The sequence below is a fragment of the Rhamphochromis longiceps genome, linkage group LG7 (genome assembly GCF_057381845.1).
Source record: "Rhamphochromis longiceps isolate RC_006_pf linkage group LG7, R_longiceps_female_GT1.1, whole genome shotgun sequence".
NCBI lineage: Eukaryota > Metazoa > Chordata > Actinopteri > Cichliformes > Cichlidae > Rhamphochromis > Rhamphochromis longiceps.
Genome location: NC_140563.1, coordinates 15,522,661 through 15,535,492, shown reverse-complemented (window position 1 = coordinate 15,535,492; position 12,832 = coordinate 15,522,661). Strand labels below are relative to the sequence as shown.

General features: G+C 39.5%; 2 protein-coding genes across 5 annotated transcripts in view; one reads left to right on the top strand and one right to left on the bottom strand.

Moving 5' to 3' along the window:
• Positions 1 to 26: 26 nt before the first annotated feature.
• On the bottom strand, positions 27 to 3,628 carry galk2 (galactokinase 2). The gene is made up of 10 exons (XM_085412483.1): positions 3,381 to 3,628; positions 3,213 to 3,301; positions 2,805 to 2,928; positions 2,572 to 2,665; positions 2,304 to 2,450; positions 1,993 to 2,091; positions 1,723 to 1,875; positions 1,275 to 1,485; positions 815 to 1,016; positions 27 to 309 (listed from the first exon to the last, which is right to left on the bottom strand). Exons 1-10 carry the CDS (start codon positions 3,428 to 3,430, stop codon positions 102 to 104), a joined length of 1,377 nt encoding a protein of 458 aa, XP_085268609.1. The 5' UTR covers positions 3,431 to 3,628; the 3' UTR covers positions 27 to 101.
• Positions 3,629 to 4,209: 581 nt separating this feature from the next.
• The window catches only part of cep152 (centrosomal protein 152), a 16,407-nt gene continuing 7,784 nt past the window's right edge, over positions 4,210 to 12,832 (top strand). For 3 of the 4 annotated variants that reach the window (XM_085412470.1, XM_085412471.1, XM_085412468.1), the window contains exons 1-20: positions 4,210 to 4,765; positions 4,875 to 4,992; positions 6,920 to 7,029; positions 7,159 to 7,219; positions 7,364 to 7,651; positions 8,008 to 8,155; positions 8,460 to 8,600; positions 8,940 to 9,079; positions 9,334 to 9,534; positions 9,670 to 9,817; positions 9,918 to 10,009; positions 10,106 to 10,269; positions 10,377 to 10,578; positions 10,691 to 10,795; positions 10,881 to 11,011; positions 11,105 to 11,233; positions 11,310 to 11,610; positions 11,796 to 12,053; positions 12,604 to 12,735; positions 12,814 to 12,832. The exon at positions 12,814 to 12,832 is cut by the window's right edge and continues 635 nt beyond it. In XM_085412470.1, coding sequence (XP_085268596.1) covers positions 4,903 to 4,992; positions 6,920 to 7,029; positions 7,159 to 7,219; positions 7,364 to 7,651; positions 8,008 to 8,155; positions 8,460 to 8,600; positions 8,940 to 9,079; positions 9,334 to 9,534; positions 9,670 to 9,817; positions 9,918 to 10,009; positions 10,106 to 10,269; positions 10,377 to 10,578; positions 10,691 to 10,795; positions 10,881 to 11,011; positions 11,105 to 11,233; positions 11,310 to 11,610; positions 11,796 to 12,053; positions 12,604 to 12,735; positions 12,814 to 12,832 — 2,860 coding nt within the window. In that variant the 5' untranslated portion in view covers positions 4,210 to 4,765; positions 4,875 to 4,902. The remainder of the gene's footprint in view (positions 4,766 to 4,874; positions 4,993 to 6,919; positions 7,030 to 7,158; positions 7,220 to 7,363; positions 7,652 to 8,007; positions 8,156 to 8,459; positions 8,601 to 8,939; positions 9,080 to 9,333; positions 9,535 to 9,669; positions 9,818 to 9,917; positions 10,010 to 10,105; positions 10,270 to 10,376; positions 10,579 to 10,690; positions 10,796 to 10,880; positions 11,012 to 11,104; positions 11,234 to 11,309; positions 11,611 to 11,795; positions 12,054 to 12,603; positions 12,736 to 12,813) is intronic. The other variant, XM_085412469.1, reaches the window with a different exon arrangement.

Here is a 12,832-nt window from a genome sequence, read left to right as displayed (position 1 = left end):
TCAGTCATCATATCATTAGTCACAAGTGCAAGAAAAACCCATTTATTTCTGAAACTGAAACTGAATGACTGCAGTATAAAATCAGAAATGGATTATGAAGATCACTCCTCGAGGAAAATTGCAGCTCCACCACCTGGCTTTGACACAAACAGACTTTGTTTTTCCATCGCTGCCCTGCGTGGATCAGGGAGGTAGTATTCTTCTCTAACAGCTTGTAAGAAAGACTCCACCTTTTTACTGGGAACCATGGAAACGGCACAGCCTCCCCACCCTGCTCCTGTCAGGCGGGAACCCACAGCCCCTGACTTCCTGCAACCACGAGAAAAAACAAAAAGACAACATATTTCAGTATAGTGCTAAGTATGACACTTTAATACTATTATTCCTCTAGGAAAGATGTGAGGAAGGAGTTGCACGTACATCTACAGTCATGCTAGTGGTGTGAGGTTCTACTTACTGTAAGCACTCAGCAAAGAGCTAATGCTAACACGAGTAGAAATCATACAGCCCTTGAATGACTAAGTCCATCCTTACTGCTTCCAAAGGAACTGAGAGGGCAAGTAGCATCCTGGTTCTGCTATTCTGATGCACTTGATTAATTGATTGTCTTTTATAATTAGAACTGGGACACATGAGAGACTGTATGCAAACTAGATTATAGTTATAGTTATTATATTATAGTTTGCATTGTGCATTTTTATTAATTGAGATCTTTTTTTTGGTAAATGAACCTAAATACCTCTAAACATTCATTGGATAACATCCAGGTTTCTCTCCCAGGCTGTGCAGTAGTGGGTTAGTTTGCAGTACTCACAGGCAGATATCAACTAATTGGTCCAGTTCAGGGCAGCTGCACTCGTAGAGGTCTCTGCAGCTTGCGTGGCTTTGGTTCATCAGCTCTCCCAGTAGCCGTGTGGCATCGGTGGGTTCAGAGTCACACACGCTCTTAAACTGCAGGACTCGTGCAGCTTCCCCGTACACATGTTTGGCTCGTTGGTGAAGCTTGAACTGCGTCGCTGAGAAAAATAACAGGAAAAGTGTTCCAGCAAAACCCTTAATCTTAAACCTGTTTTCATGAAACTGGAAATGAAAAAAAAAAATCTAATGTGATGGAATAACCAAATACTTGACTATCAGCAGAAAATACTATATTAAGAGTTGCTTAGTATTTACAAGAAAAATGTTCTGAAAGAAAGAAATGTAGCTCATTTCACTCGGGTAGAAGAATTTGGTTGGCTGGAAATTTAGTTCACCTAAATAAAGGTTTTACTTACTGTCCTGAGTATTAGCGCTGAGCAGCTCTGTTGAAAACTGCTCCGAGGTGATGCCCAGCACCTTGCATATCTCCTCTCGGCTGTAAGGCTCAGGATGCAGCACCTCGGCCACCAGAGCCAGCATCTCCTCCAGGGAGGCCTTCAGCTCCATCTGAACATGAGCCAGCTTCAACAGCCTGCTCGAGTCCACACCCCGCGCCTGGGCCAGCATCTGAGTACACATCCACCGTGATGTTAACTTTGAATATTACAAACTTATCACACATGTTTAAAGTTTAAAGCGAAGCGTGAGGCTGTTCATCGCTGTGTTCTTGGGTTAAATGTTGTGCTCCGTTGCCTTTGAAAGAGCACACGAGTCAAACTAAATTCAATATTAAATTGAACCTCGGGAAACAAAACAACATATATAACAGATATTTCAGGAATGCATCATGGCAACAAATAGCACCTTTGTGGCAATCCGACACTCCACCACACGGATGTTGTAGTGAGAAGAAGCAGCTTTGTTCATCTCCACGCAGCAGTTGGAAATCACAAACACGGCACCATCAGGGAGTTTGACATCGGTAGCACGCAGGGGCTGGAACTCGATCAGCTTTGCCTGGCAGACAATTCAAAAAGTTTAGCCAGCAATACTGAAGTTATAATTTGTTTATTTAGTGTATTTTAGATGTGCCATATTCGTTAAACACAGGTCAATGGCGGTCGGGCTACATACAGTCCCTGCCTCTGCCAGGAATGAAATTGACTGGTCCATGCCTCCTCCCTCTGTGCCAATGTATCGCTCGCTTTTGGCACAAATCTCCGCAAGAGCCACCTGGTGAAATACAAAGTTTTCCTTGTTTAAGCAACAAATCCAGGAGAATGTCTAACTCATGAGGATTCACATTATAACAAATTAAAAGACAATATGGATTAGGAGTCATATTCTTTGTGATTAATTGTTCATTACCTGTTGAAAGCATCATTTTTGACTATTAACAAAAGAAATTAATACATGTTTTTGGTTTGGTTACAAAGAAGCTTCACCTTGGAGAGGGACTTTTGGTTTGCCTCCATTGTTACGAGGCCAGAACAACAAACTGAGGCACTAGAACTGGACAGGCCGGAGCTCGGAGGGATCGTTCCATCTACGACACAGGACATCCCCGCTAAATTGTTTAGCCCAAACTTCTCCTGAAAGAAAAAAAAATCTAAATGTATCATGTTACGACTTATGACGCATTTAGTACATGTTATAGTGTTCATTTTTTGCCATTCCATAATTTAAGAGTATAGAACTCATCACAAAGCTTACCTGAATACCTTTAACCCCACAGAGAAAATAATAATACCACTGTGGATCGTCTCTATCTATGGCAATTTCCTCTGAACACGACACACTGAAATCCCTGTATAATGACAAACAACAAGCTTTCTGAGAACACACACTCATAATGTACAGCTACCATTGAATAAATTACACAGGCCAAAAACAAACAAACAAAAAATATATATTTGGGGCCGTTACTATAAGTGTTCACATCTCACTTGTATTTAGGATTTGCGTTGGCCAGCTGGATCTTCCCTGAATCGTTCAGTGACACAGCTGTGAGGATATTCTGCTCGATGGCCATTGGAAGCACAGAATAGCCACAGTAATCAATATGTTCACCTGTTAATGTGACAAATATGAAAAAACGTATGTGACAGACCGTGTTTGACTGGTACCACTAAAAAAATTCCTGGATAAAAGCTGCAAACAAAATCATAATATTACCACAAATGTTTTACTTTGAAACAAGGTCAAAATATTAAGAACACCCACTGGCAGAACTACTATTATCTCCAGAGGATATATGGGTATACACTGTATTTATTCAACAGATACAAAATAGATGGAGCATATACAATAATGCAATCAGTATACAACACATGCCACATAAAGTATGAAATTACCTATTAGGTTTACCCTTCCAGGTGCAAATGCATAGAAGAGAGGAGATTCCCCATACTTTGACTCAAAGGTTTCTTTTAAGTTTTTCATCCTGCAAAATGACAAGAAAAGCAATTAAGTATCATAATATCATACTCTGAGAATCACTGCGTAACCTCGTTGCTTCTCACCTCTCGTTAGCAGCTATTTTTGTCTTTAACTTGGGCGGGTTTGTGGCCATTTCTACCCGTTTTAAAGTAATTGTGAGTCCACTTGTTGTCAGACAGGAGAGCTCAGAGCTTTCACATATCCGGGTTTAGATCAGCTGACTGTCACAAGAGGCTCCCGGATACCAAAATGCTGAACTCTGGTCGGAGCTCAGCTGAGTTTAGCGTCTGTCTACAAAGGAAGAGCTGACTCTGAAGCAGCTGAGGCAGCAGAGGCAAAATGCGGAAGTTAATAGACGGAAAGGAGGCGGGTCTTATGAGTCGACGTCCACAAATCTGAACGGAGTAACTCCATATACTGATGAGAACGGTCATTCATAAATTTGATGCACAAAGTTTCTTTCTTTTTTTTTTTTTTTTACAGTAGCCTACTTTAAATTAATTAGCTTTAATGTTAACGTCAATGAACTTCAGTAAAAAAATAAACAAAAACAAAAAAAGGTAATTAAAATAACAGAAATGTAATGCCATATTTTTGTGATCAAATTCCCAGGTTCGACTAACCTGATTATAATATCTATTTAGTAACCCTGTTTACGGTTATCTTGAAATTAGTTGCTATGTCACTGTTTAACCACACGATGGGAACATCAGATTGCTTTTTAAAAATGCCAGCGATGACGAAGTTTTCATAAAAGTGTGGCTTTGTTTGCACTTAAAAATTAATACATGTTGACCATGAATAAAAAAGGAGGAAAGAAAAACAAAAAATAACATGAAAGAGCAACAACAAACATAACATTTTATATATAATTTCCAAATATTCTCGATAACTACATTACCCATAATTCTAACGACTTTGTTACCATGGACACGGGGTTAACTAGCTCCGGGGTTCTCAGCAAGAAAAGAAATCTTGTAAATAGCTTCACCTGGTATGTTTTGTTACGCCAAAAAGCATTTAAATTAATATTTTCGTGTCGGTGAATTAGCGTCAGTTGTGGTGATAATGAGTAAGTCTGTGTGCAATCAGATTCTTAAATCTGCTCTGTCTCAAAGAGCCTCAGTGGTTTGGCGCTGCTAACGCGCGCGAGTTTTCAAAGTGGGCGAGTCTAACAAGGTACGGCTAGCAGGAGTTAGCTTTGTTCGCTACAAAGTTAGCTTCCATCTTAAATGTTCGTAAACTGCCTATAATTTGGCATTAAACCTGCGTGTCTTATTAAACGTGTTGGGCATATGTTTCCAGAGCTCGGCTGGATCGTTTGTTTGGCATGTCCGGGTTTACCGCTGGCTAAAAAGCCTCACTGTTTTGTAATAAACAGTGCAGCATGGCTAACAGTTAAAGCTAATACTCAATAAAGGGTTACGCAGTTCAGCAAAGGAGACATCTGGCGTCTTTTAACTAACGGGTAAGCTTTGATATATATTTCTAGCTGATATCAATGCGTAATTTTAGTTAACTTGAGTTTTTAACTGCTGTCAAAGATAAATTAAGTTTTGTTGTTCCTGTTTTCCTAGGATCCCCTAAACGACCAGGAGGGTGTGCATGATGTCTATTGATTTTGACAGTGCTGCTCTTCAAACCCAACACGATGAAGAGGAATACGACCAAGAGGACTACGCCAGAGAGCAAGAGGTGCAACACTCAGATCTACAGCTTTTCAGAATTATTCAGATAACATCTGTCTGATAGTTGTGCATCCAGTTGTTGGACTGAGTTCACATTCGGCATGCACCCTGAATTTCTTAGGATATTTACAATAACAATTTGATGGATATTATTTATTTACTTTGTTATTTAGTGCCCACTTAGCTAACTGAGAAAGCATATTGTGAAAACACGATTTGTCTTTCGGCTCTTCATCTAATTGTCTTTAAACATATTTAGCCAGCTGACTCTGCTTGTTTCATCGCGCATTGGCTACAGCCATCATAGTTGCTGATATCAGTCAACACAGTATAAAGCCTGTGCATGTTATTCAACATGCAAGAACACAACATCATGTCCAGCTAATGCTAAAATTACAAAATGATAAGAAGCCATTATTTATCTCAGCTTACTTTACATTTACTGTCACTGTGTACAGTGATTGTATGTTTACCAAATTGGACTACTACTGTTAATCTTACATTTCTCTTTGTGAGTTTGTAGTGCTGTCTGGGGAATCATTGACAAGTGCATTGTTTGAATTTCACAAGCACTGCCTGCTTCACAGTTACTCACTGTTATTACTCACAACTACAATCTGTTGTGCTGTGAGCTTGAGCTATTATTGGCTCAAGGAAAAGGCCTCCTTCCAGGTGTGTCACACTGAAACCAGCTCAGCCCTTTGGCTTCCCCACTTTCTATTTGGGTTACTTGGCTTCAGGAGAGAGAGTGAAGAAGCATTTGCTGATCTTATAGAGCTCAGCATAATGGGCTTTAAATAGTATTAATTAAATTGATTTTCATTTCATTTATTTTTATTTATTCTTTTTTTTTCTTTTTTTAGGCTATAACCTACTTATAATACACTAGCTCGTTATGGATAATGTCTGCCAGCAGTAACTGGAATGTTTCTGCTCCAGTTAACTTCGCTATATGTTTTGTCTAAACAATGGAGGTCTTTGGGAGGCAAACAAGACAATACCACAGGGAGCCGACAACATGCCAGGCACATTTTGGATGTTTTACACAGAAGGCCTTCTCTACAGGCAGATTAGGCTGGGGGCTATCTCGTGGTTTCACAGCTAAAGTAGAAATGCCTTTTCAAATTTTGTTGACTGTGTAAGTGGGATAATATGGGTCCTTTGGTTGTGGACACAGTGGAGGATCTGAGGAGTATTCAGCGGTCCTTATGGGAAGTAAGTCCAGCTGGCTCTGCTTGTTTCAACACACATGGCTGTTTGTTATGTAACTTTGGTTAGTCTGTTACTGAAGAGTTTGGGTTTTTTGTGTCATTTTATTTGTAAGAGTCAAAATATTAAACAAGGGTACATTTGAAAAGCCTTAATGAGAATCAGTTTTATGTCAAAGTAAATTTACACATATGGGTTCTAAACCAGTGATTAACATAGGAGTAAATTCACCCATTTAGGTCACAAAATACAAATACTGCCATATGAGCACAATGTGCAAATATTTAAATAGTAGACGTTTTTTTGCCATATAAAGATTGGGCTACACTGTGCAGTGCTGTGCAAAATACAGTCGGAGAGTGCAAATACTTCCATGATTAATCATTTAATCAAAGTTTATCCTTAAATCTCATATGCAAACACAAAAAGCTTCTGAAAGTGTTTTAAGGTATAGCCTGAGTCATTTTGATTTAGTAAATCTGCACAGCATAATGTAATGATATTTAATATAACAAGTATTTCTCAAAACTGCAGCTGAATAATAAAAACACACTGCATAAGACTTTTACAGCCTTTTAAGCTGTCAGTGATTGCTTAGCTCTGGTGTTTTTTTCCTCTATCTTTGTTACTTTATAACTCAGTTGCGAAGCAACCATGGTGACTCATTTCCATGTGCTATTTTCTCTCTTTCTTTTTTTTTTTTTTTTTTTTTTCCTTTCTCGCAGCTGCACAAGCTGCTCACAGACCTGCCTGATGACATGCTTGAGGACAGCATTGACTCTTCCTCCCCAGAGCTGGATTACACTGCCTGCAGTAATAAAAACACTGGCAACAGGTAACACATGTTGCTGCTGATGACACTATTGGTAATGTCACATTTCGAGAACTCTGGGTGTGGTTCAAGACAAGCAGATTTGTTGTCACTGCAACATTAGTTATCATTTGTTGTGCTTTCTCTACTTAGCCCACAGTCCAGCTGGACTCGGCAATGGTCTGATCATCCAAGGCCAGCCCCTCATACACAGGTAGAGTGTTAGTTTATGTTCAGTAGTAGATTTAGGGGCCTAGAATATTTTTGCCATTTAAAAAAAAAAATACAACTCATAAATGGTGCATACAAAAAAAGTTCAAAAGGGAAAGAATCACTCTCTGTTATTGTCTCTCTAAAGAACTATGACGAAGGGTTGAACAATGAGTATGCATATAAGGACGGAGCTGCTCGTATTAATGGACATCGGAGTCCTCCTCAAAGTCAACCACTGCCTCACACCTGGAACCAGGATCATCAGTTCACACAAGCAGATTATACATGCACAAGCATGGGCACAGACAAAATGACAGAGACCAGTGATTTTTCCACCGAGTTTGAGTCTAAACCATACCCTCAGGGTGCCAGTAATCATGTGGAATATAATGGAGAAAGAGGATACATAGACAAGCAAAACCACCAATTTCAAGTGAGTGGACCATTTAATTTCAAAAGCGTCCAGAAGGTCGTAGCTGTTATTGTGCTGTTCTTTCCTTTAAAGTTTTAGGTCTTAATGCCTCCAAATCATTTGAATAAATAGTAACATGAAAGGGTTTCTAGTATTGTTTTTAAAAAAGCAGCATTTTATTCCAAAAGAATCATACATTACTTGTGTGTATGAAGTTTCCTCAAATGTCATTTTAAATTAACATCTTGTTATCTGGCAATTTGTAGTTTGTGCATTTTTATTTTTTTTATGTTTGTATGTTTTGTTTGTGTATTTTGTGTTTTTTTTAAATACAGCAACATTTTCACTACTTTCATACTATGTTTCTATGTTTAAAGTCTGAAGTATGTGACAGAGGTGCAAATCAGTACAAGGTGAGCTACAATCCTCATCATCCTGCCCATCAGCCAAACATGTTTAAGCCACAGGCTGCTCCGCAAGGTCAGTTTGACCATCTGCAGAGAGATTTCCTTGACTCGACACAACGTAAGTCTTACTTTCATTGACTAAATAATATAACTGAGTACACTGACATGTAAATATAAACTATTTGATGAGATGTGTGCCTGTTTCGGGACTGCAGGTGGAGATTGTCAAGTAGCTTAATCTGTTACAAGGCTTTTTTTTTTCTTCTAGTTGTATGCATAGTCTAGCTGTACTGCAGAAAGGTGTAATTTGTATCGCCAGTGGTTTTAAAAAACAAACAAACATAAAACGACATTGCTTAAATTGAAAATGTCTTCACAATTAAAAATGACTAAAATTAAACACTAAATGATCTTTGTTTCAGAAAATGCTGACCGGGAGCAGCTTGCCCAGGTGCAGATTTTGAACAAAGCTCAACAGAGGCAAATTGAAGACTTGGAGCGAAAACTTGAGGATTCACGGCGTAACATGAGATACCTCGAGCATCAGTTTGTAATCGTCAAAGGTATGTTCAACTTTAAATGAGGGACATCTCACTTTGTTGCAGTACTTGAACAGTGATGTGATTTTGGAGATTTCTTTAATACTTTCAGGAAGAACATTTAATGTTGGTACTTAATTTTTTTTACAAGCATCATAATAATAATAATAATAATAATAATCCACTCAAAACCTTGGGCACTTGGGACTTGAGAGGGATTGTCAGTTTATATAACTGAGATTAGTAGAAGGAAATGTAAGTTTTTCTTTAGTTGGTTAAAACGTCTGCCCCCTTGTGACTGTTAGTGATGTAGCACTTCTTGCCAGATGTACTGATGGTCCTTTTAAAAAATATTGTCCATAGATGAAAAGGACGGCCTAGCAGTAAGTTTAAGGGAAGCGAGTCGATTGATTGAAGAAGCCAAGGAAAGAGAGGTCCAAATGCAAAACAAGCTGAAGGCAATGGAGCAGCAAATACAGATCCTCACTGAGAGAGACCACGAGGTGTGTTCTGTGCTGACAAACACTGTTTTCATTCTATTTTCTTAGTTATTTAATGCTAAATTTAAGACAGTAATAATATTTAAGTATAACTATTAAAGAAACATGCGTTTACAGATTTAAGAATTTAATATGAAATTTTGCATACAAATGTGTCTAAACCAGCTCTGCTTACTGAAACATGATGCATGACTGAAACCTTTGTATGAGAATGCTTCTTTTTAGTGTATACAGCAAAGGTTTTCTTTTGTTTGCAGAACATGAAGAAACAGAGGGTGGCAGATGCTGCGGTAGACAGCATGAAGCAACAGATGTTGGAGCTTCGCCGTTCTGACACGCTGTCCAGAGCGTGGGAACAGCATGACAGAGACCTTGCCGTCATAAAGGAGAAGCATGAGGCTGCTCTGTTAGCCCTGCAACAGAAGCTGGACTCTACCTCTCAGGCTTTGAATGAACAGGTCTGGAGTTTTATTGACATAGTATTAGAAAATGGAACAAGTTAACCATAAGTCCATTGTTTGTCATCAGACAAATTTTGATCATATTATTCTTATTGTTAAGTCAGGGTGTGTTTTTTGTTTTGTGGCTTCCAGCTTGATATTGGTCAGAAGTTACGGGAGCATGTGAAGCTGTTGGAGCGCCAGAGAGAAGAAGAGCAGCTGGAGAGAGCCAGAGTGGTGAATGCACTCACTCAGCGTCTGGAAGAGAGTCAACAACAATGTGCCAAGCTGCTGCAGACAAGTGTGTGAACTCCACATGAACATTACTGAGCAGCTGACACCCACATTACCTTATTCTTGCTCACATTTAATTGATCTAATTATCTGTTTTTTATTTTCAGATTCAGTGCAAGAGATGAGTCAAATGCAAATCAAACTACAGCAGGCACTGTCAGCCAAGGCCCTGAGTGAGAACATGAACAAAGTTTTACAGGTTTGTCCTCAGATTTTTCTAAAGCACAACTACTTCTGTGACTTCTGATGAACAAGCTGCACAAATGTTTTGTGTTTTTCCATTTTCACCCTAAAGGAGGATATGGCTGATCTCAAGGAGCAGATCGCTCTGTATGAATCTGCAGTGAAGCACGGTGTCATTGTGATAGACCTAAGCAGCAACTCGGAGAACCAGCTGTCTGAATCCTGTGTGGATTTGGGGTTGAAGAAAACAAACAGGAAAAATGGCACACTTAATAGGTAACCGTGTGAATACAGACCAGTCATTGTGATCTGTATCTCTTCCCCTCTTGGGCTGAACTCTCCAGAGTAACCTTTGGAAACACATCTTTCTGTTGTTTTGTCAGTACTGCTTTGGCTCACCTGTCAGACTCTAAGCTGCCTAAGGATGAGGCTTTAAGGTTGCTACGAGTAGAGATGCAGCGCTGCCTGGGTAGTTTAAAGGGGAAGCGGCAGAAGATCAACCAGCTGCAGGAGGAGCTCCAGCAGTGTCAGCGTCGAGTGAATGAAATGCAGATTGAATTAGATGAAAAAAAACTTAACTCTGAGGTGAGCGCTGACTCCTGAAAATTGTTACTTTTCTAAACTTTGGTTAATTTTATAAAAGGACTAAAAGTGGGTGGGATTAGGTGACTGATGCAGACATTTTTGATTTACCCAGATGAAAGAAACCAGCCAGAAGAAACATCAAGACATGACTGGAGATTCTCAAAAAGAGTTGATGAGGTTACAGGAGGACAAAACACACTTGCAGGAACAAGTGGAGGTGGGTTGACGTTTGTTGCCAGACTAATCATGTTCTTAGTTTTTTGGCTAAGTCACAAAAGACTGTTGTCTTCTCCAAACTGCAGCTGCTAGAAAAGAAGAATCAGGAGCTGAAAGAAAACGAGGAAAAACTGAAGTCTGCCAATTCTGAGTTGTGCACCAAAATGAGGGAAATGATCCAGGAGCTCGACCAAGAAAAGCAAGAAGCTGCTGAGAGGTAAAGTTGACTCTTTCTCTTCCTCCTCTTTCTTGGGGCACGTGTATTTTCCTGTTATGTGTATTTATAAGTATATGTGCTTCTTTTGCTTAGATCTGAGCGGATTCATCAGCAGTACAGGAATGATGTGGTTAACAGGATCAGAACAGAACTCATGCTGGAACACGATGCTCAGGTAGAGCGGCTGACGACACAGCACCAGCAGCAGCTTCAGCAGTTACAGTAAGTCTCCTGCATCTCATGCTAAAAATATAGTTGATTTCAGACTTTTGTGGATATTTTTCTATTTTTTCCACAGAAGCCAGCTCTCTGAAGCTAATGATAAGATGCTGGCGGTACAAGAATGTTACATATCTGTCTGCAAGGAGAAGGACTTGCTTGAAGAAAGCATCCGCAGCAGAGAGAAGGAGGAGAAGTTGATCAGAGAGGAGAGTGGCACAGCTATGCAGAAGCTGAGAAGTGAGCTTGAGGCTCAGCATCAGGCCTCAGTTATGGAGCTGAAAGCTGTCTGGTCCAAAGAGAAAGAGGCTGAGTTCCAGCAAACACTGACTTCTCATTTAGCTTCCACTGAGGCTGCATGGAAGGAGGAGTTGCAAAAGGTATGACTATTAAAATGTATTCCTATCTCCCTCATTCGACTAATATTGGATTTAGCTTCCACTGAGGCTGCATGGAAGGAGGAGTTGCAAAAGGTATGACTATTAAAATGTATTCCTATCTCCCTCATTCGACTAATATTGGTTTCATACAACACTTATTTTCTTCTGTTCTACTTTTTATACAGATGGAGAAGACCTGGGCCCAGAGGTTGGAGGAGGCTACAAGAGAGGAACATCAAGAGGTTGCTGAGACAAGCTGTCAGACGGATGAGAATGAGGTCAGTTGGACAATTTCTGCTGAGGAGTTGGACTCCAGGCTCAGTGCCCAGAGACAGCAGCTGCAACTGGAATCTGAAAATGTCAGAAGGAAAGCTGTGGAGGAAGCCAGGAAACGAGTCCAGAGAGAGCTGCAGGAGAAACACCTGGACGACATGGCTAAACAAGTCAGTGCGTTTTTGTTTTATGATTGTATTTCAAGAGAAATATTAAACATATTTTAATGGTCATCAAAATACATGTGCATGTGTTTTGAATTATTAAAGTAGACCTACTTTAATTTGAAAAGGCTTGATGACTGTCAAGTGATTGGGCTGTAACCAAACAAAAAACCCACCAGCAACGCAGTTTGAGGTCTTTGGCTTTGTTTTTGTGCTACGATCACAGGCTGATAGACTGATTTGGACTAGCATCCCGTACAGACCAAGACTTTGGTAAATAATTAAACATTTCACCAGATATCGACGCATTAAAAAAAAAAAAAAAAAATCACCAGAGTGCGGAATATGACATTTCAGACCCTTAAAGTCAACTTCATCTATTTTAGGTACAGAGATTTAAACCATCAATTTTAGTGTATATTACTCACAAGACTTGGTTAAGTTATTTTCCACCATTATGTAAAAATGTTTATATCATAATGATAGTTCTTTTCCTCTTTGACATGATTATTTGATTCAGTTAATGGACATAAAAATGCGTTTGTGTTTGTTTCAGGTTGAAGGGGCAGTAACCAGAGCCTATAATCGCTGGATTGAGGATCTCACTTCACTGCCAGAATATCAAGCTGCTCTACAAACTGAGAAGGAGAAATGGGAACAACTGCAAGAAAAACACACCCAACAGAAGGTATGAAAGAGTTTTTGCCCTTTATTTGAAAGTGTCACTGCTGTTGTCTGGGTTTATATATTTATTTAAATGTTTTAGGTGTCCCAAGCCCTGAAGG

What these genes read in the sequence shown, in the direction of transcription:
- galk2 (XM_085412483.1), bottom strand. Translation starts at nt 3,430, where the DNA reads ATGGCCACAAACCCGCCCAAGTTAAAGACAAAAATAGCTGCTAACGAG. An exon ending in ACCAAAAGTCCCTCTCCAAG is followed by an intron (nt 2,092 to 2,303) that starts GTGAAGCTTCTT and finishes GTATTTCACCAG; the next exon opens with GTGGCTCTTGCGGAGATTTG. An exon ending in CAATTAGTTGATATCTGCCT is followed by an intron (nt 310 to 814) that starts GTGAGTACTGCA and finishes TCGTGGTTGCAG; the next exon opens with GAAGTCAGGGGCTGTGGGTT.